Here is a 19,114-nt window from a genome sequence, read left to right as displayed (position 1 = left end):
GGCCAAGAGGTTATGCCCACAGTGGCAGGAATCATGGCACACTCTGTAGCCAGTCTACAACTTGTGTTCATATCTCCCTTGTCAATAGAGCCTTGGACCCGTGATCCATACACACACTTTAATCCATGGCGAGCGGGCAATGGGTACGAAACGACGACGAATCGGACCGTAAACCAACTTTTGGGTTCATGCCAAATGACGGCATCGTAGTTCCGCATCAATCAGTTGCCCGGGCCCTGGAGATCGTGAAACAGGCTTTGACGAATGCAGATTTTGAGGTATGCTGAAATCTGCTCTAGAGTTACTTTTAAGTACTGACATTGGCGTGCGCGTCGGAGCTCCTGGACTGGGTGCTTCCTTCGAACAATTACACTTCTGAGGATACATGTGAGTAACCTGCTTCACTATGTCAAAGGGAGTTGACCAAACACTTTCCTAGGGTCCGATTGCACGGAGTGACGGCTGTCCTGACGTTTGGGAAGCAATTCAACAGTCTGGGGAGCCTATCTTCCCCGAAATCGTGAACGTGTTCCCCGGTGGCAAGCGCAGACCTCCTATTCCACTCCCAGAGTATGAGCAGGTGGTGCTCAAAATGAAGGACTACCGCTGGAAATACAACGATTACTGGCAGTCTTCCGCAGGCAAAACAAGTTCTGGTAATGACTTCCGCGTGAGACACCAGGCACTTCCCGAACATGCTAACCTCATCAGGTCGGCCTGTTGACGTTGTCATTGCTCCGACCGGTCCACATAGCGCCATGCCACCTGGAAAGTTCATTCATTCGGCGTACACAAGCGCTCTCAACGTGCTCAACTTTTGCATCGCCGTGATACCGATTACCGTTTCGGATAAGAACCTGGACACCCTGAACCCAAACTTCCAACCCCTTACCGACAGGGATCGGCGAAACATGGCTTCATGTAAATATAACAATCATCAAACGAATGGACAGTACGCTGACAGTTAGACGGACGATCCCGAACTCTTCGATGGCACCCCGGCTGCCATTCAGCTGTTTGGACGCCGACTGGGTAAGGAAAGAGTGCTATCTGTGGCGCAGATTGTAGTTGACGCCGTTGAGGCGTGGAAGAGAAAGCACCATCCGGAATAATTGGGGAAGTATACAAATTATTCTTCAGCTTCTTCATCTTGTTTCCGCACCCTACCTAGTTGTTGGGCCTACAGAACCGACTCGCAACGATATTTGGGATATGGGCATTGACAACTCCATGTGAGATGTCCCACATCTTGTTGTAAGCCGATTCTGTAGGTCTGACAAGTAATAAACAGGATTTGGAGGCACCCCACTTAGCAAGTTTGATTCCACTCTAGATTGATAGAAGCCTCAGTTGGCAGCTCCTGTTCATTGTGCCAACCACTGGCAAAATGGTACCTATCTCTACCTAGGTATACAACTAAAAGGCACCATGTCCGCTTCTAGTCACATGGCGGCTCTTCTTCCTTCTTAACCCACCCTCTCTCAACGACGTCTTCTCGACTAATTGCAGCACCTAATTCACGAAACAGAAATGGGATCATGGATCTATCTTCCGGCTCTTCATTGTACAATTTACCAAAACGAGGATGTCAAGCATATCTTGAGCAAACTGCGACCGACACTTGATGAGTATGCTTCGGCCGCGCCCCGTTTACCCAGCACAGCTGCACTTGCACCAATCTCGACGGTCGTGAAAGGAACAAGAAGCCACCAATTATCAAGACCTCCTCTGCGAACCAAGCTCTTTGAGATCGCAAATATCACATCCAATGCAGTCTACTGGGTTTGCCCTCCGGTTTAAACTATTTAGTCCTTCTTTCTGTGGATACAATCCGGAGTTCGACATCCGGGATCGGTGTGGGGCATCCGGGGCGCGGTGTATTGATGCCCGAACCCCTCCGGCGGTGCCCACATGACGAACAGGTGCATGCGCTCCAATGGTCAGCCATGCCATGCGAGTACATCAACGTTGTCATGACCGTTCAACTGTTGTCTCGATTCCATCCCCCTTCACATATTGCTCTTTGGGCACTGAAGGAAAGATGGCGCCAAAGACACCAATGAGATGCCTCCGTGTGGAGGGGACTGACATCGTTGATGCTGATGGAAAGCAGGTAATTCTCAAAGGTGTCAGTGTCAATTATTCTAGAGTATTCTGGGAAATACCACTGACTATTAACAGTGTGCCACTGGCGGTCACACCAACATGGAGAACTTCATCACTGGCTACCCTGGTCATGAGAATGAGATGAGGAAGGCAATGCTCGAGGTTCTCAGTCAGGAGAAATATGACTTCTTCTTCGACAAGGTCGGCTCTGTTGCCCCTTCTTCCACTACTGATCATGGTCTAACACCCGTGAAGTTCCTCGAATACTTCTTCACTCCCTCCGACGCCCGCTTTCTTGCCTCCCTTGGTCTAAACTGCATCCGCATCCCCATCAACTACCACCACTTCCTTGACGACCACAATCCAGGCATCATCAAGCAAGAAGGCTTCAAGCTCATTGATCGCATTGTCGACGCCTGTGCAGCGGAGGGCTTATATACCATCATCGACATGCACACCTTCCCTGGAGGCCAAAATCAAGGCTGGCACTCTGATGCGGGTATTCACAAAGCTTTGTTTTGGGACTTCAAAGTCTTTCAGGACAGCATGACGGATCTCTGGGTCGAGATTGCGAAGCATTACAAAAATAACACCTGGGTTAGTGAAGCCCCCTTTGCCAGTTGGCTTCCCTGCTGACGTTCAACTGAACAGGTCGCTGGCTACAACCCCATGAACGAACCCGCCGACCCTGACCACACTGCACTTCAAGCCTGGTACAAGCGAGTGGAAAAGGCTATTCGCGAGGTTGATCCGGATCACATCCTGTTTCTAGACGGCAACACCTACGCCATGGATTTCACCGGGTTCAAGGAAGTCCTCCCCAACTGCGTGTACGCCATACACGACTACGCCAGCTTTGGCTTCCCAGCAGGCGAGCCCTATGTTGGAAGCCCCGAGCAGAAGGAGTCCCTGCAGAAGACATACGAGAGGAAGGTGCAGTTCATGAAAGAGAAAGGTGTCCCGGTGGGTCTGGCTTCCATGGCATAGGTGTTCGACTTTGACTTAGTGCTGACGATGACAGATTTGGAACGGCGAGTTTGGTCCCGTCTATGCGAGCCCGGGAGACGAGAACTATGAGAAAGTCAATCAGCAACGTTACGACCTGCTAGGCCAGCAGCTGAAAATCTACAAGAAAGATGAGATCAGCTGGAGCATTTGGCTGTACAAAGACATTGGGTTTCAAGGCATGGTCCACGCTTCGCCAGACTCGGCTTACATCAAGCTGCTCAAGCCTTTTCTGGAGAAGAAGAAGCGTTTGGGTGTTGATAAATGGTAAGCCTCACATAATACTCTGACACTTCTCTTCTAACACTTCCGGAATAGGGGCCGCGACGACTCTGCCGTAAAGCACATCTACGAGCCCGTCATCGCTCACTTCAAGGAGGCAATTCTTCCCGAGCATATCAACAAGAGATACCCACAAGTCTGGAAGATAGAGGGGCATATTCACCGAGTGTTGAGGGAGACTCTCATGAGTGAGATTTTGTGCTGGGAGTATGCGAGTTACTTTGAGGGCAAGACGTTGGAGGAGCTAGATGAGCTGGCGGGGAGTTTCAAGTTGGAGAACTGTGTGAAAAGGGAGGGGTTGAATGAGATTTTGAGGAGGGATGCAGAGGGGCGAACACCGTAGATGGGATATTCACCATCAATCCGGGTGAACCACACGAGGAGGCGCGCTGAAGAATCCTTCCAAAAGGAAACAGCAGCTGATACTTTTTCATGTACAACCGGCCGGGAGTTTACCGTGATTTGTATAGACTACCTCACACAAAACGCAAATAGACAATCAAGCTCCTTTTATAGTACGAGCTGCATGAGATCTGTCGAAAGTATTTGTATGCCCATGGACCTGTTTACTGAGCCCCTGAAGTCTGAACACCGTCAACGCCATATACTAATGTTGGAGTATATCACAACGCCGGACCTCCCCAAACTACACTAATGTTTCGTTTCCCAGAAGGGAGTTGAATGAATAGATAGCATACGCAGGACTGTTCCTAGTGTCCAACTTGCATTCGAGACCCTCCAGGAAAAGGGCTCAACTTGTTAATGAGAGCCACATCCAAGTACAACATTAATAATCTCCACATCAGCCCGATTAGCTCAGCTGGTTAGAGCGTCGTACTAATACTGGGAAACCAGCATGTGGTAATGCGAAGGTCAACAGTTCAATCCTGTTATTGGGCATCTCTTTTGTAATTTTTTTTTAACTGTGCTGCTGCTTTCTTTCTCACTACAACAGTTTATCGTTACCCATTTTCTCTTTTTTCTTGTCTCTGATGACTATCTTCAGAGCTTATCTGTGGTGGGAGTTGTCGAGTTTACCTAGCGTGTCCAACGCGTATCCTGTCAGCAACGAACAAATCACAATTGCTATGTAAAAAGGGCCATAGAAATATAGCGGATAATATATTGAGATAGTCGAGATGCCTAGCCGTGATCCTTTAATGGCTCGTATTTGATCTCAACTCTCCACCGGTGTGGTTAACCTGCCTACCGTTAGCTATCGAACGGAAGCAGAGCCGAGGGTCATGAACATGCCAATGCATATCCAAGATTTCACCTCAAGATGTCATCAAAGTTGCAGAAACAGTGTTTCTATTTTCTAGTCACCTTTTTATTATCTGTCATCCCAGGCATTAACCTTTCAACCTTCGTTGACATGAAGTCCTAGGAAGAGTAAGCTATCTTCACCAAAGGAGTGTATGTAATCCAACTTCCGACATGTCCCTTCAACAGCTACCAAATACCCCAAAACCCAGCGGCCCCTTTGCCACTGAGAAAAGTCTTGTGCTCAAAGATCATGCTCCATCTTCCTGCAGCAAGTCCAGCACGGATCCTCGTCGCTGCCCATGTTCTTGGGTGACTACAATGACACAGGCCATCAGCAATTACCCCATGCGCTTGCTTCCGATGATGAATGATGCTTACCCATTCCTCTGGGCACTTGGGCGATTCGGGCCAGCAGACGCGGAGGCAGACATCGGACATGCCCATGATGATCTTCATCTCTTCCGACTTTGACTTGGGGGGGCGGTGGTGGGCGGTGGTGGTTCCTTTGTCGAGGGTGAGGTGGAGGCTATTACTCGATGTCAGAAAAGGGTGATAGAGGGTGAGGGGGAGGGAGACGTACGTGATCTCATCAGAGTGCTTGCCATTGCCGGCACTGTTGAAGGACCAGGGGAGGGCGGTGGCGGTTGTAAGGAGGGCGAGAAGGGCGGTGGTGGCGGTGAACTTCATTTTGATGGTTGGGATGATTCTTGTGGTTTATTGTTTGCTCGAGAGGTTGGTTGATGCTGATGAAAAGCTTGACCTCTCTCGAGGGCAAGAGACCGCCTCTTTATACTTGAGTCTACCCCTACCATCCTCCCCATTTGACAACTCTTCTTCCATGACCTCCGATAGATAGACCAGCGTCAAACCATCAATCCATGACAACAACGACTCACACAAACGCCCAATGGGAGACTGTTTCGTGTAACTGGGCAGCACCATTGTTGATCCTGTCTCTCGATCACAACATCGAAACCATCGATCGCAACATGATCCAGCTGGAGTCTTTCCTCGAGGCCATGGCTGGCCCATTGATCCACGGCAATTGCCGCGTCATCAGGTCTGAATTCCGGCTCTGTCCATCCAACATACCCGCGCTGCAGTCCCTCGATGTCGTCCTGCTTGGGCTGAAAGCAATCCACATTGTCTTTCCACCTCCGCATTTCCCCCCCCTTTAGGGTGCCATAGACACCAGATCGCAGGGTTGTATGCAGACGGGCCGTAGACGCAGTGATACCGGCAGTCGTGAACCGAGACAGCAATGTCTCTTATCCCCGCACAGTAGACGTCCCCGAGCTTGGATCTTCCTGGGTCATCAGTAGTATCTCCACGGAGCTGACTCTGGTTGGATAGACCAGAATTGAAATGGTACAAGCAAGTGGAGTAGAGATGTTGCTTCGTTTATTTGCTCCCCGGCTGTGCATTGATTGCTGTTCATTATCCAACTGCTCAAATCGAGCTCGATAATTCCAATGCACAGCCATTCCCATTACTTGACATTAACAGACTTGGTAGCTCCCCTTCCTCCTGACTGACGCGCTTGACAGTCATCTCAGACATGGCAACCACTGTCCGGCCATATCCAATAATCTCACTGACGCTCTTGCCCCCCGCTCCATCTTCAGGGTAGATGTAGAGCATGTCCAGCTCCTCGGGCTCGTCAACAGCATCCTCGGGGATGCTGGGACTGTTCCCGATGCCAATGGCGGCATATGAAGGCCTGCGTATTACCTTGGTGACAAACAGCTCTCTGTAGCCGGTGTTCTTGAAGCCCATGCGCTGAAACGTCCTTTTCCCACCATCTGTCGCGACGAGAGCTGTTTGTTACGTCAGTATTACCATCCGCCATATGAGGTGAGGGTAAAAGCAAGACATACCAGACAACCCAACAACCTTCCACCCCTTCTTCTCCGCCGCCCGTCTCGTAACCTCCTCCATAGCAATCTCTGAAAACCTCCTCTGCTTCGAAGTAGGTGGCTCGACAGCTAACCGCTCGATATGATAAACATGCAGTCCAACCTCTTGTTGCTCCTCGTTCTCCTGCACAGCAGATATCCTTCCATTTGGTGCCTTGCCGTCGCCGATCTGCCTGGCCCCTGCCACCTCAACATGTTCCGCCTGTGGTTTTTGCTCCCTCTTGTTGTTGTGAGGGAACATGGTATGCGCGTCGACAGTAGGCTCCTTCAGTTTTCCCACCAGCAAGTCCTCCCAGTATTCCCTCAACATGGGCAAGACAATAACCACACCGAGTATTCCCGTCTTGGGTGATGACCAGCATATCGACATTTCGGGACAGGCCGCCACCCAGCTGCAGAGTCTGTCGTACGACAGCCCCGCGGGGTACATTTCCATATCTGACGCGTAAACGGCGCGCAGGACCTCATCCGAGATGGGGTGAGGCGTAGGCGGGGTCTCCATCCCGCTTCTCACCGGGCTGTTGCCGGATGTTGGTGACGACATTTTGCTGCTCTCTTTTATCGTATTCTGGCTGATGATGATGAGGTATCTCCTGCACTTTGAAGAAAGAGGTGTTGATAGCTGGGGTGATCGTATGAGAGTGATGAAAATGGAAGAGAGGAGAGACGTTCAAACATCTGCAGTTTTTAGCGCCGCTCTCTGCTTAGTTATTGCGGTGGTCCCTGGTGGTGCCCGTCGATGCGCCACTCATCTGACTTCTTATTTGACTCTTTGCCAAAGCGAAATGGAACCAGCACAGATTCAAAAAAGGACCAGCCCCAAAACCCACTCCAGAAAAAAAAGGAGCCACTGTGGAGTTGTGGTTGGGTTGTGAGGTCCAGATGAGGTGGGTGGATATCCACATTCAGATAGGTCCAAGCTCCCCGCGCCAGCGATGCCAATTCGGGCCAGAATTAGTGGATCCTTGGCAAGCCACACTTATCAATCGGGGGAGGGGTCCCGCAGATTTGGGTCAACTGTGCGCCCCGCGACAAGCGCTCAACTGGGGCGGGAAAACAAAATGTGGCCTGATGTTTTGGGAATTGGGATTTGCAAAGAAATGGGGAAACAGTGCTACGGGAGGCAAAAATAGCGAAATGAAACCGCAAAAGATAGATTTGAATGCCCACAGCCAGAATCGAACTGACGACCTCATCATTACTAGTGATGCGCTCTACCACTGAGCCATGCGGGCTTGGGTTTACCGGTTGAGATTGTGAGTGGATTTGACGCTTTTCATGATAGCTGTCAACAAATTTTGTGGAGTTTCTTAACTTTCATGTGGTTGTGGTAACCTTCGGTGTGGCTAAATGAAGGTGCAACTGAAACATAGTCGTCTGAGTGTGCTCAACTGAAAAAAACACGAGCAGATGGCGTAAACGGCTATCTCTCAACAATTGATGAGTCCGATGGCTATTGTGAATCACCACCGGCCTGGCCCGCAGGTTAACTTTTATGTTTATCTGTCAGCTCTCAAAGTTTTCATCCCTGAACGCAAGCCCAAACTGATCCTATCACAGTGACAAAAGTCCTTAACAGAGCTCACATTCCTTTGCATTCTTCATGCTGCAAAGTTCATCATGAGAATTCATCTATATATGACTTGGATTCAGTCACGGTCAACTCAACCATCAATCACCCAGCACCTCCATTGCACTAGCATATCTCTCAATGTCACACATATATTGTTCAGTTCACCCATGGGGATATGGCTAACCATCTCTCTTTTCCATGTGCCAGAAGACATTCACAGTCCAGGGTCGAAGCCCCTCCCGAAATATTGAGCATCCGTGTTTCATAACAGAAGCCTCCGTGACACCTGACACCAATGGGAAAACGCCCACATCTCACCGAATAGACAATACAATACACGGTATACGATCAAAACTGCCAACAGCCGAGACATATCTGGTGCAGTGCAACCTCCACCAGCCTCCAATGTTACCTGAGAAGACCCCTGGACCCTGAGATCCCAGATTAGCACACATCATGAAGAATACTAGACAGCCTAAGTTATCTCGAGTCATACCAGACCAAATATCGGCTTACCGAGACCGGGCACCACAAACGTCCGCAGCAACAGGAAATATATTGGGGGTTTCCAAGGTGTGACATATGCAATAGATACAATCTCGAGCCTGCTCTGTCAGCAACGAGTGATATCAATCCTAGTCAAATAAGGTGTGGAGAAACACTTGTCAACCTCCATGTGGGTATCATTCTCCTGTAGATCCAGAGATCTGACTGCCAATTGCCAAACATGCTGTACAAATAAAGAAAAAGACGAAATGAGCAAAAATATGGCACATTCGATGCCGGGATTTGAGCCCGACGTGGGGGTCGAACCCACAACCTTGAGATTTGACGGGGGAACTCCTTAAGAGTCTCACGCTCTACCGATTGAGCTAGCCGGGCGACATGCATCGCCTGAGCCGTATACGTTGAGATCTGCTGGGTGGAAGTTTTACTTTTGAAGCATGTATCTGAGCTTCTCGTGGGTGGTCCTTGTGTGCGAAGCTTAAAAAGCAAGGTTCAGGGGTTGAACGAAAGGAGGTGGAGCCAACGGCTTTTAGGGCTGAGAGCATTTGCGGTTTTCTCTCTGTGGCTTGTGGAGGAGAGAAAAAGAATCAGTGCCCACCGTTATTAACGGGCTAAGGCATAATTGGTAAAAGAAAATGTTGTTGCTGAGGTCCTACCCGGACTCGAACCGGGGTTGCCGGAATGGCTCTGATACTCAGAATCCGAAGTGCTAACCGCTACACTATAGAACCTTGACCTATGCTGTGATGATAGAAAAATGCTATGGTGAGAGTGCACAAGTAGTCCCAAGGATATGCTTACCTTTTGTCGTGTTGAAGCCTCCTTCGCTCCACAAGCTTGAATCGTGACTTGGCTCCACCTACCTCAAGTCTTCCAACAGTTGACAAGTTGAGGACTCGAAATGCGCAGTTCTAGATGAATGTGTTTTGAAGATGCAGTCATCGAGAGTATGGATCTAATCCGGCTGAGATTCAAGACGCAATAGCTGGTGTCAATGTCTGATACATGAACAGCCTGTCACCTGTGAGTATCCTCTGCTCCATGATCGAGAGCTTCGTGGCTGCTGAGATCCGTGATCATGTGTCCATATCAACAATCCTAAGTTCCTAACATAGGCTTTTCCATGGAAACCGGCCTGTCTCTCTGGTGGTTTGATGCATTTGGAGAGAGCCAGGAGAACATTGCCACAACCCAAAAACTAGTCTTGAAGGGGGGATCCGGTTGACCCCCAGAATTTGACTTCATCATGATCGGAGCAGGCCTCGGATAACCCTGGTGTAAATGCCGGAACGCCTCAATGCTTCCTTCAAGTTTGTCGCTGCCATTAACCTTGGCAGAGCCCCAGTCCAAGTGTGTCGAGTTCCTTGCTGTATCGTTGAGCCAGAACTTCGACAGCAGCTATCCCAAGAATGTTAATGATCAACTGTTCCACCTACGAAGTTCCAAGGTCTCAGACATCATCTCGAACCAGGTGTGGGTGCCCGCAGAATTTAAACGTTGGGACGCGTTCCGTATCATGGGTGGTTTCCATATCGAGATTCGAGAGAGGATCAAGCTGCAGCTTGTCGATCTGCCCGGAGTATTTTCGACTGTCGGTCTGTCATGAACAGTAGTAGTGAGCGAGGCGTGAGAAGGACGGGAGACCGAACGACAGTTGACATCATGGGGTGAGCGGTCTCGGGGCTGGCTGCATTGGGGCACCTTTGCGTCAGTAGACATCATGAAGGTGTGGCCTGACGGTTAGTCGAAAGAGCTGGAAGCCAAACCTACCAATTGTCATGATTCGATATCCACAACATTAACGTCAGCCAAAACGGAACTACCCGCGACTCCCAGTCCGCTTCTCGCAGTCAAATCCTTCCCGCTTATTGCCCGGCTTGGCCTTTTCTGCAAGGTAGTGAAGGTTGAGATAAGCTTAAGGCTGGAGCAAGGGGAAGACGAGCGTGTATGAGTGTCGACCATGCTGGATAGAGAAAGGATCGGCACGGTCAGAGAATAGAAAAAGTTGGCGAGCAAGGAGGATGATTAAGAGAAGCAACAAGGCGACTGCTGCAGACTGCTGCATCTGCATCTGCTAACATCCTGTTATTGTGAGGCGCAATCTGCGGATAATGAACAGCTGTGTTGCATGACAGCGAGTAATGACAACTTTTCGGTTGCCGATGTTGCAATGGCCCAGGTAATGCAAACGCTCGGGCTTGGTCAAGGCCAGTCAATAGGATTCGAGCCGTGGTTGAATGTGTGTTGTCATTTCTGAGTTTTCAGCTCTGAAGCGAGCCTCCAAAGCCGTCGTCCTCCGTTGGAAAGTAGTGGCGGTGAACAAAGTGCTTTGGGCGGTCTCGTGTAGTCCATGTTCTCATGATCTGAGCTGTCAGTTTGTTCAGCCGCTGTGATACTGACAGCGTCATAGAGAAACGCCCACCCGCTGTTTTCTGTTCTTGCTAGGTTATTACTGAGAGTCTCGAAATATGACACTTAATGGTTTCAGGCGGCAACCCGGTATGATGTCGGGTAGTACACCATCGGAACAGGAGCCTTGGTTTTGCATTTCGGGTTTCGTTGCTTCGACCCAACCATCTGGCCTAGGCAGGGACTTCTGTCGTGCACTTCATTGACTTTTCTCTGGGCCGGCAAGTCCACCTGATGACATCACCACAGGCCGTTCTTGGGGCAAGCGCTCCGGGCCGGGCGTAGCTGAGTCCTCCAAGCAAGGAGAAGCTCAACAGAAACAAGCCGATTTTGTGGAGAGCTGAGGAGCACTGCTTTGATTATTGTGAACAAATGACCGACTTACCGCAACAACTGGGCCGTTCAACCTTGATTTAGGGGACCAGCCAGTACTTTGGATGCAGGTGATGCATTCCGAAAGACAGAAAACGGTGCACATTGTCTCAGTTAGGTGGCATGGAGATTTGTTTTACAGTCAACACATCACTCTCGAAATAGTCCGCACGATGCAGCACTCCCTTGTTCCCCGCATTTTCCGGTGTACTGGGGTGTGGTTCTATTGGCAGCCGACCAATTTGCGGATGGGCTGACCGTGGAAAGCTTTTCGTAGCTGTGCCTGTGGTTGGTCGGTCCACTCCAATGCTCCTGCATCCCCTCGGGGAGTTGCCGTCGCCTGCCGTCTCCTCGACACCACCTTCTGCTGCCAATAGCTCACCGTCAAGATCAGATCATGTTGCTTCATGCTACACAACACGACACTAGTACATGATCGTGAACCTCCTTGGCCGCATTTTCGACCCCTTTTGCCACGACACCATCTCCCCTTTGTGTCTCTATTGTTCGTCCAATCACCTTTAGCCTGTAGCTGTACGGATCTTCTTCACATAGCAGAGATCGGATTACACAAATGCCTCGACAGTTATTCACGAGGCTGCTCCTTGGTAGGTACATGAAGAACTAGAAGTAGTACAGTCCAACGGCTTTCATTGCTCACTCCTTCCGATGTTCGGCCAAACCACCTTGGCCTCATTTCCCTTACAGCGCTGGCGTTTGGACCGAGTCTTCATACGCGCCACATTATCACTGACAATGGGAGAGATATGTTGGTAGATGCAGTATGATGCATAGCTGTAAGTTTCTCTTGTTGACAGTTAGCTCGCGCAGAAAGCGCCGGACATACTGACGTATGCTCCGGCTTCACGTTCTACATCATGATATTACGGGTTTGGCGAGCTGAACCAGTCAATGATCGTCATCATGCATGGAAACGGGACATCGTAGCATTGACTGGTTGTCGTAGGGTCGCAGCAGGCTTGGGGCTCTTGTAGGCATCGTAGATGCCGTGACACTTTTGCTTCTGAAGGTTTGCCAAGCAGTACTCCAACTCTTCGTCTCCTTGGTTTCACCACACGACAAGGTATAGCACTCTTGAGGCTATTCTGCAGATTCAAGATAGGAAAATGCAATGTTGATCTAGGTGAAGCCCGCAATCACAATCAAGGAAGACGTCCGAATGCAAGCAGAAGGCCGGGATGACAGGTTGGATGAGAGGCACACTTTTGAATAAGGTAACTTTCATGGATGATATGACTGAAAGCGTACTCTCTAAATGTCTATATAAACTCCCTTCTTCTCCCTTTATCAGACATTAAACTGCTCTCATCATCAACATCAACAGTTACTCCAGCAGTTCCAACTCAGCCTTCCAAACAATCGAACACTTTCTTGCTTCTCAAAACAACCAACTCTTCCACCGCCAATATGCAGTTCTCCAGCCTCATCACCATCCTCACCGTCGCCATGACCGCCGCTGCTCTCCCCGCAGCTGACGTCGCCAACAATAATGTTGTCGTTGCCCGCACTGGCGGCGGTGACGGCAGTGGCACCCCCGTCAACGAGTGCTCCGTCAACAACGAGAAGCCCTTCTGCTGCAACCCCGCCCCCATCCTCGGCATTCCGATCGGCTTCCTTAGCTGTGTCCTCGGCGTCATTGGCGGTACCTGCTCCGGTGTTGTCAAGTGCTGCAACGTTGACGCTCCTGCCTCTGTAAGATTCCTCCCTGGAACTCTCGTAACATATAAATCACTAATAACTACTCATCAGGGCTCCATCACCCTCAACGTCCTCACATGCGGCATCTTGTAAATGCGGTCATGGTATAATCTGCTGCAGTCAGATTTGGACGCCTGAAGGCAACAACAGCAATGGGTTCTGGAGGACTGTCTTCGGGATGGCAAACCTGGAAGGGTTGCTGGTGCTGGGTTGTATGAAATACTTTCTGTTTTTCATCTCACTCTTTCTCTCGCTTTTCAGGCCTGGCAGGGGAAGAGAGGGGTGGAAACATGTACGGTCTTTTTTTGCTTTTGAGCGAAGCGAAGCGATGCATTTAGTTTAGCTAGCGGGTTTTGCAGTTTTTCACTTGTTTTTTGAATCTGATGTCTTTGCCGGCTTATATTTCGATGGCTTTTGACTTGAGATTGGTGATGTGACTTTAATGAGAGACGGTTTCACTTGTGGAAGATGACAACATGAGTCCGCACTCTGTGTTTGATGAGAGCAATAATATGGTTCGTTTTTGAGTTACGAAAGGTTCCAAAACCCTGCTTGAGCATGTGATTTGTGTTGCAGTCCTGTGTCGAATAATCTGGGGAGGGAGTCTTTCTTCTTAACACTGCACTGTCCTCAACTTGTCTTGAGCGTTGGGTATCAAACTGCAGACGGTTCGAAATCATCGCAGTGTGCTACGCCCCTCCCCCCCGGCAACGACGAACTTGCCTATTTTCAGGACGATGAGCGCGGACAAGTCTACCGATTCTACGAACACCGCCGGTTCCCGCTCTAGCGAATTCAGACTCCACGCCTGCACATACAATTGACCCGGCATGGTATAGACCTCTAGCGACGGTTTGCGAGAAGTGCAAGTTTATGGTGGACGAGTGTGGTCGCTGTTTCGATCCCGACCCTCAAAATTCCCCCCCGGGGGCAGTTTGTTAAACGTAGAGGCTCTCACTACAACACATTTTCGGAGCTTCTGGCCTCATCTGCTGCAGGATGCGACATCTGTTTTCAGCTCTCAAGGCATGGCCTTGAGAGCCACGCATCATATGTACCTGGCACGATTCCTGAGCGCGTCCATGGGTGGTATTTACTGTCGACTGGAGGCAGTGAAGTAGTTCTTACTCTTAAGATTCCTTACACATCTGGCGACGTTGAGTTGGCAAAACAACATAGCGTCGAAGAAACCCGCGATTCAAGGATGGATACACCCTCTCGCACCGGCGCACAAGACCACCACCCGATGGAAGATGTTAATTTCACAAGATATATTCAGTGCACAGTTAAAGCCATGTTGACAGACTATCGAGGTACGATAAACCTTAGGCTCTGGAAAGTAGCCGTAACTGATTTTAATATGTAGCGCCAGAATATGACTCCTGAATCTGTTCGCCAAGCACTAGAGACGCTTACACTTGAGTAAATTTTGGCTTGAAACATGCCACAGGTCACACACTTGCGGAGAGCCTCGTTCAGCAACACCCTTTTTGCTTATATGAGTGTCCGAAGTTTCCCGCGATTCGGTGCGTTTACGATTGATGGACGAGGGCCGTCCAAAGGCTAGATATGCAACGCATAGTCATTACTGGGGCGACCTGAGAGTCCTCGCCCTGACTACCGATACATTCGACAGCTTCCGCCAGCAGGCTCCGCCGGAAGCCTTGTCAAAGACATATTGGGATGCCATAGAAATCACCCATTACATTGGGATTGAACGTCTTTGGGTCGATTCATCGTGTATTTTCCCAGATAGACATCTGACTGGACCCGAGAGTCGGCGCTCATGACAGAGGTTTTCGAGCGCTCCCCACGCTGGCGCTGTCAAACAATGTCAAGCGATGGGCGCCATCTTCTAAACATTTGTCGAGTTGAGAAATTCAGACAACACAGACGGCACATTAGAAACAAGCTTGCTGGAAGAGCATGGGTTGTCCAAGAAAGATACCTATCTAGTCGTACTCTGCATTTTACGAATGACGGAGTGTACTGGAATGCGATCAGGGCCCAGCGTTAGAGGTTTCTCAGGCAAGCCTAAGTTTCGACAAGGATCGGCTCATCTCTATCTCCGGGCTAGCGAAACATATCGTTAGTACTAGAAATAATCAATTCCTCGCCGGTTTGTGGAAAGAGAATTTCATTAATGACCTAGTTTGGAGCTTGCGAGAATGAACCCTAAAACAGAACCGCCGAACCAGCACCCCAAGTCGAGGTGTCAAGGACGAATCAACCCACCCACAGCACCAAGATGGTCCTAGGCGTCTCTTTCAGCACCTTTAACTTATCATTATTTAACATATATCGATCGGTCGACGGGCGGATTGGATGACTGGTCCACTGATATTTTGGACAGTTTCAATACCGTATCTTGCGCCGAACTTCATGATATCACTGTCAACCCCCTGGCTGTGAAGATGTTCAGGAGCCGTCAACCAATCTCAATGTGCGGCTACGCTGCGAATCTTTATTTGCTTGTCAAGGCTACTTTGTGGTTGGTGATTATGCGGCACCAACGGCGAAGGCAGGACATCACGGCATCGGCTTGAAACTCGTCAGGGAATCTGAACGTGAACCTGAGATTGAGACCATTGAATCGTTATTGTCCGACTCACACAATCAAAACGAGGTACTGGAGAAAAGTCATTGGGCAATGATAAATAGACTCGATCATAACCGGTCATGCATCTTTGGCTGTGGTTTGGACGTTGAATGGACTAAGGAAATCCCACCATCAGATCCCATATTTCTCTTGAAGCTCAAAGAGGCCGAATGGCCTGATCCATTACCTGCTCATGGATATTATCCTGAAATGCTTGGACAAGGCTGCAACTTTCTCGTTGGGTTGATTCTACAACAAACGGGCCGACAACGGGGCGAATACCGCAGGGTAGGAATTTACCGGTGTTATCAGCCATTTCGAGATCATGTGCTATTGCCTGAAATCTAGTTGCGGCAGGGGATGACACGGCATTTGTAAAGATCAGAGATGGAGCGAGAGGGAGAGAAGGCTTTACTGATCTTGTTTGAATCATCTTTCCTATGTCGGGAGAAGATGGGACAAAATAGCTTGATCACTACAAAAATAGAGAGGTGGCTCACTAATACAGAGAACTTGCTGAGGTTGTTTGTGTCATCTGAATCCAGAGCAAACAAAAGGTTGTACTACAAACATTAACAGTTTGCAGGCTAGCCAAAACCTAAAAATGGACGAGTTGGGAATCGAACCCAAGACCTTTCGCATGAATATGCTATTGCAAAGCGAACGCGCTACCAATTGCGCCACACGCCCTCAGGATAATGGCTGCGGAAATAAACTCTATCATCACTATCACCTGGTGGGCCTAATTGGGTATTGTTCACAAGGTTAGCGAACTATGCAGAGATGGAGAAGGTAAGAGGATATTCATCTGAAGATAAATAAGCAGAGTTACTCGCGGATATGATTTGCCTTAGTGCTGCACTTTGCGTGATTGCTGCGAGATAGTCGAGATTATTGTTCTTGTAAAGTCTGCAAACATAGCTAGTCAAGAGGTTTCATTTATATCTCTGAAATCAAGTAAACAACAGGTATTAGATGGCAGTCATCAAGGAAGGCCGCTTCGAAACGTAGGTCAACAGCCCTCTTCAACTGGTAAGAACATTTCTTGCCCTCTCCTTGTTCAAAGCACGCCGACGCCCGTGACTGCCGCTCTTAACCCCCACCCAGCCCGTTGAATTGAGCTCCAACCTACCTACTCTGGATCCAAGTCGTATTCTTACATACAACTTCCTCCCAGTTTCCACGCGAGAAATATATACTTTCCATTTTCGCGGTGCTCCTTGGCGGGCTTCCTTGGCCACGTCTTCTTGGGGCTATCTTTGAACAGTGTGCGGCTCAGTTTGTCGAGGCGGGCGCGAAAGGTTAAACCTGTGCTTCGTTCACGAGTCTACGTAATCTCCAGTACACTTCCCCTATTGATCGCCGGCAAGTGACCCAACTGGCCAGCTGATCTTACCTTACCATTATTGCCCCAGAGCATCCGAGTGATTCTTTCCTCCATGAGCCAGAGTGGGGGCCAGGGACTCCCGGTCGACACTTAAGCCGTGATGGTTTTTTCAACGTCCCTTAGATGTGTAGGTTTTCTTCCACCTGTCCTCCTACCTGGTTCACTTTGTGCCGGGGGGAGAGGAGGTCAAGTTTGGCGATCACAGCTTATTTAAGACAGCCAGATATGGTAAAGGAGTGCCCTCACCAGTTGAAGAGGACTGGTTCATTTTTGGAGGTCGGGTCAACAACGTTTTGATGCCTCTTGTTCATGTTCAGATACATACATGAAACCTCTTTCATGAAACATGAGGCTGGTATATTTAACAATGTAATCCCGCGTGTTTTAACGTCACCAGCTTTTCTTCCGTGGCATGCCTTCCGGTCCCTACTCATGGCGGATAGATACAATACAACAAAAATGAACCCTTTTCACTGCCACCGATGCATCAACCCAACAAAATAGTCCCAATACTGGCACAGCGCCCTCCCATTCCACCCCTGCTCTTCCATCCCGAACCCATCCAAGTTGACAATCGCAGGCAAGTACTTGCTCTCCCAATCTGTCAACGACATGTTCTCCTCTTTTGGCTTGGAGCACTCATATCTTGCCTTGCATAGTTCCCAGTAGGCGGGATACCAGCCTGCTTGCTCCCAGCCAATCACACTCGTCACCGTTGGCTGGTTCTGTTCGTTCATAGAGATGATGATGTTTCTTGGGTGGAGAGCACCGTGCGTAAAGACAATGGGGACATTGTCGGGGAAGAGATGATGTGGTTGGTAGTTGATCTTGGCGGGGGTATCATCTTTTTGCTTGGTTTGGGAGAGGGCCACGGCTGTGGCGACGAAGTAGCTGTGGAAGTTGGAGACGTTGGGGAAGGGCCCTGGGGCGGGGATTTTGAGGCCTGGGGAGGAGGGAAATTGGAAGATTTCGTCTTTAAGAGGGGTGTTGTCTATGCTTGCTTCCCGGGGGTCAGTTGCTGTTGGTCAAAAAACGGGGGAGGGAAACTCACCGACTACCTCGACTGCTCCTTGCTGGAGACGACGCCATGATTTAACCATATCCTTGATCTGAAGACAGACGTGCTCTTTCTGGGCGTCGGATAGATATGGCCATTGTTGCTCGAGTGTTACTTCCTCTGATGGCAAGGAGAGGTAGAGGACTCGCTCCCCAGTTCCGATGTCCCGTCGCCAGCCAAAGACTTCGGGGACGGGGACCTTGTCGCTGAGGTACCGTTTGAGGGTCATTAATGTCTTGGCTTCAGTCGAGGTAACCGCGGTGTCTGCGCCATACTTGACCAGCAGTCCTGCTTGTGGCGCGGGGAGGTAGTATGCTGATGGTAATGGCAGAGATCCATGTGAGAGGATAGCTTGTCCCCGCACCTGGGGCACGCTGGGAAGGTCTGGTTGGAATGCATATTTGGGACGGGTAAAGTATGAAGAGTGTGCAAATATGACGTTGTCTCCTGGGGGAAAGATCAGGTTGACAGAAATCCGTTGCTCATCTTGTTGCTTATCTACAATGGCTGGTTGAAGTTGTGGTACTGGCGCTGGAGCGATAGGTTTGCTGACGGCTGCTGGGGCTCTAGGGATGAGAGTGGTGGGGGTCAGGGTGAGGTTGGAAAGGGAGTTGTAGAGGGCCTCGAAGGGGTCCACTTCCTCGACATGTTGCCGTGGTGGAGGTGGTGGGGAGGGCTGGTGAAAGTGATTGAGGTGGATTGGATTCAGCAGCATTGCGACGAGACGGGAAATGTACGATGGGGCGGTTATCAAAGTTGCTTTCAGAACGGAGAGTCATTGCGGAGTGAGTGCTGTTTTATTGCGACATTCGCTTGTTGAGTGTGAGTCGATCCATGACGTTGGGCTCACGGAGGTGCGCTGGCGCCGGTGCCCAACCAGCTGGCAGCCCGAGGTGATGGCGGCAGGCAACACTGA

At 49.8% G+C, this 19,114-nt stretch overlaps 7 protein-coding genes and 5 non-coding genes across 12 annotated transcripts; 4 read left to right on the top strand and 8 right to left on the bottom strand.

Moving 5' to 3' along the window:
* Positions 1–125: 125 nt before the first annotated feature.
* QC761_0053770 (uncharacterized protein) lies at positions 126–724 on the top strand (the record flags this gene model as incomplete). Its single annotated transcript, XM_062872507.1, has 2 exons — positions 126–278; positions 440–724. 2 exons carry the CDS (start codon positions 126–128, stop codon positions 722–724), a joined length of 438 nt encoding a protein of 145 aa, XP_062733512.1.
* Positions 725–758: 34 nt separating this feature from the next.
* Positions 759–1,072, top strand: QC761_0053760 (uncharacterized protein; the record flags this gene model as incomplete). The annotated part of the gene is made up of 2 exons (XM_062872506.1): positions 759–921; positions 1,062–1,072. 2 exons carry the CDS (start codon positions 759–761, stop codon positions 1,070–1,072), a joined length of 174 nt encoding a protein of 57 aa, XP_062733511.1.
* An 864-nt stretch (positions 1,073–1,936) lies between these two features.
* Positions 1,937–3,924, top strand: EGC2 (endo-1,4-beta-glucanase; the record flags this gene model as incomplete). Its single annotated transcript, XM_062877709.1, has 5 exons — positions 1,937–2,128; positions 2,182–2,703; positions 2,758–3,069; positions 3,128–3,378; positions 3,430–3,924. 5 exons carry the CDS (start codon positions 1,937–1,939, stop codon positions 3,734–3,736), a joined length of 1,584 nt encoding a protein of 527 aa, XP_062733510.1. The 3' UTR covers positions 3,737–3,924.
* Positions 3,925–4,198: 274 nt separating this feature from the next.
* QC761_0053740 lies at positions 4,199–4,293 on the bottom strand. The gene has a single exon. It is a non-coding gene; the product is annotated as a tRNA-Ile (tRNA).
* Positions 4,294–4,688: 395 nt separating this feature from the next.
* Positions 4,689–5,346, bottom strand: QC761_305650 (uncharacterized protein; the record flags this gene model as incomplete). Its single annotated transcript, XM_062877708.1, has 3 exons — positions 4,689–4,972; positions 5,038–5,185; positions 5,240–5,346. The coding sequence occupies 3 exons, from the start codon at positions 5,344–5,346 to the stop codon at positions 4,901–4,903; spliced, it is 327 nt and encodes a 108-aa protein (XP_062733509.1). The 3' UTR covers positions 4,689–4,900.
* A 762-nt stretch (positions 5,347–6,108) lies between these two features.
* On the bottom strand, positions 6,109–7,504 carry QC761_305640 (uncharacterized protein; the record flags this gene model as incomplete). Its single annotated transcript, XM_062877707.1, has 2 exons — positions 6,537–7,504; positions 6,109–6,476 (listed from the first exon to the last, which is right to left on the bottom strand). Exons 1-2 carry the CDS (start codon positions 7,117–7,119, stop codon positions 6,109–6,111), a joined length of 951 nt encoding a protein of 316 aa, XP_062733508.1. The 5' UTR covers positions 7,120–7,504.
* Positions 7,505–7,738: 234 nt separating this feature from the next.
* QC761_0053710 lies at positions 7,739–7,810 on the bottom strand. Its single transcript has one exon. It is a non-coding gene; the product is annotated as a tRNA-Thr (tRNA).
* Positions 7,811–8,940: 1,130 nt separating this feature from the next.
* QC761_0053700 lies at positions 8,941–9,030 on the bottom strand. Its single transcript has one exon. It is a non-coding gene; the product is annotated as a tRNA-Lys (tRNA).
* A 272-nt stretch (positions 9,031–9,302) lies between these two features.
* QC761_0053690 lies at positions 9,303–9,386 on the bottom strand. Its single transcript has one exon. It is a non-coding gene; the product is annotated as a tRNA-Gln (tRNA).
* Positions 9,387–12,204: 2,818 nt separating this feature from the next.
* Positions 12,205–13,557, top strand: QC761_305630 (uncharacterized protein). The gene is made up of 2 exons (XM_062877706.1): positions 12,205–13,149; positions 13,207–13,557. The coding sequence occupies exons 1-2, from the start codon at positions 12,947–12,949 to the stop codon at positions 13,496–13,498; spliced, it is 495 nt and encodes a 164-aa protein (XP_062733507.1). The 5' UTR covers positions 12,205–12,946; the 3' UTR covers positions 13,499–13,557.
* Positions 13,558–16,359: 2,802 nt separating this feature from the next.
* QC761_0053670 lies at positions 16,360–16,444 on the bottom strand. Its single transcript has one exon. It is a non-coding gene; the product is annotated as a tRNA-Ala (tRNA).
* An 867-nt stretch (positions 16,445–17,311) lies between these two features.
* Positions 17,312–18,913, bottom strand: QC761_305610 (uncharacterized protein; the record flags this gene model as incomplete). The annotated part of the gene is made up of 2 exons (XM_062877705.1): positions 17,312–18,141; positions 18,193–18,913. 2 exons carry the CDS (start codon positions 18,911–18,913, stop codon positions 17,612–17,614), a joined length of 1,251 nt encoding a protein of 416 aa, XP_062733506.1. The 3' UTR covers positions 17,312–17,611.
* Positions 18,914–19,114: the final 201 nt, after the last annotated feature.

The sequence above is a fragment of the Podospora bellae-mahoneyi genome, chromosome 3 (assembly GCF_035222275.1).
Source record: "Podospora bellae-mahoneyi strain CBS 112042 chromosome 3, whole genome shotgun sequence".
Lineage (NCBI taxonomy): Eukaryota > Fungi > Ascomycota > Sordariomycetes > Sordariales > Podosporaceae > Podospora > Podospora bellae-mahoneyi.
Note: the sequence above shows the minus strand (reverse complement) of the source record. Positions and strands in the feature narration are given on the sequence as shown.

Coding starts and splice junctions, on each gene's coding strand:
- QC761_305630 (XM_062877706.1), top strand. CDS start 12,947: ATGTTGTCGTTGCCCGCACTGGCGGCGGTGACGGCAGTGGCACCCCCG. Junction 13,150..13,206: donor ACGTTGACGCTCCTGCCTCT/GTAAGATTCCTC, acceptor ACTACTCATCAG/GGCTCCATCACCCTCAACGT.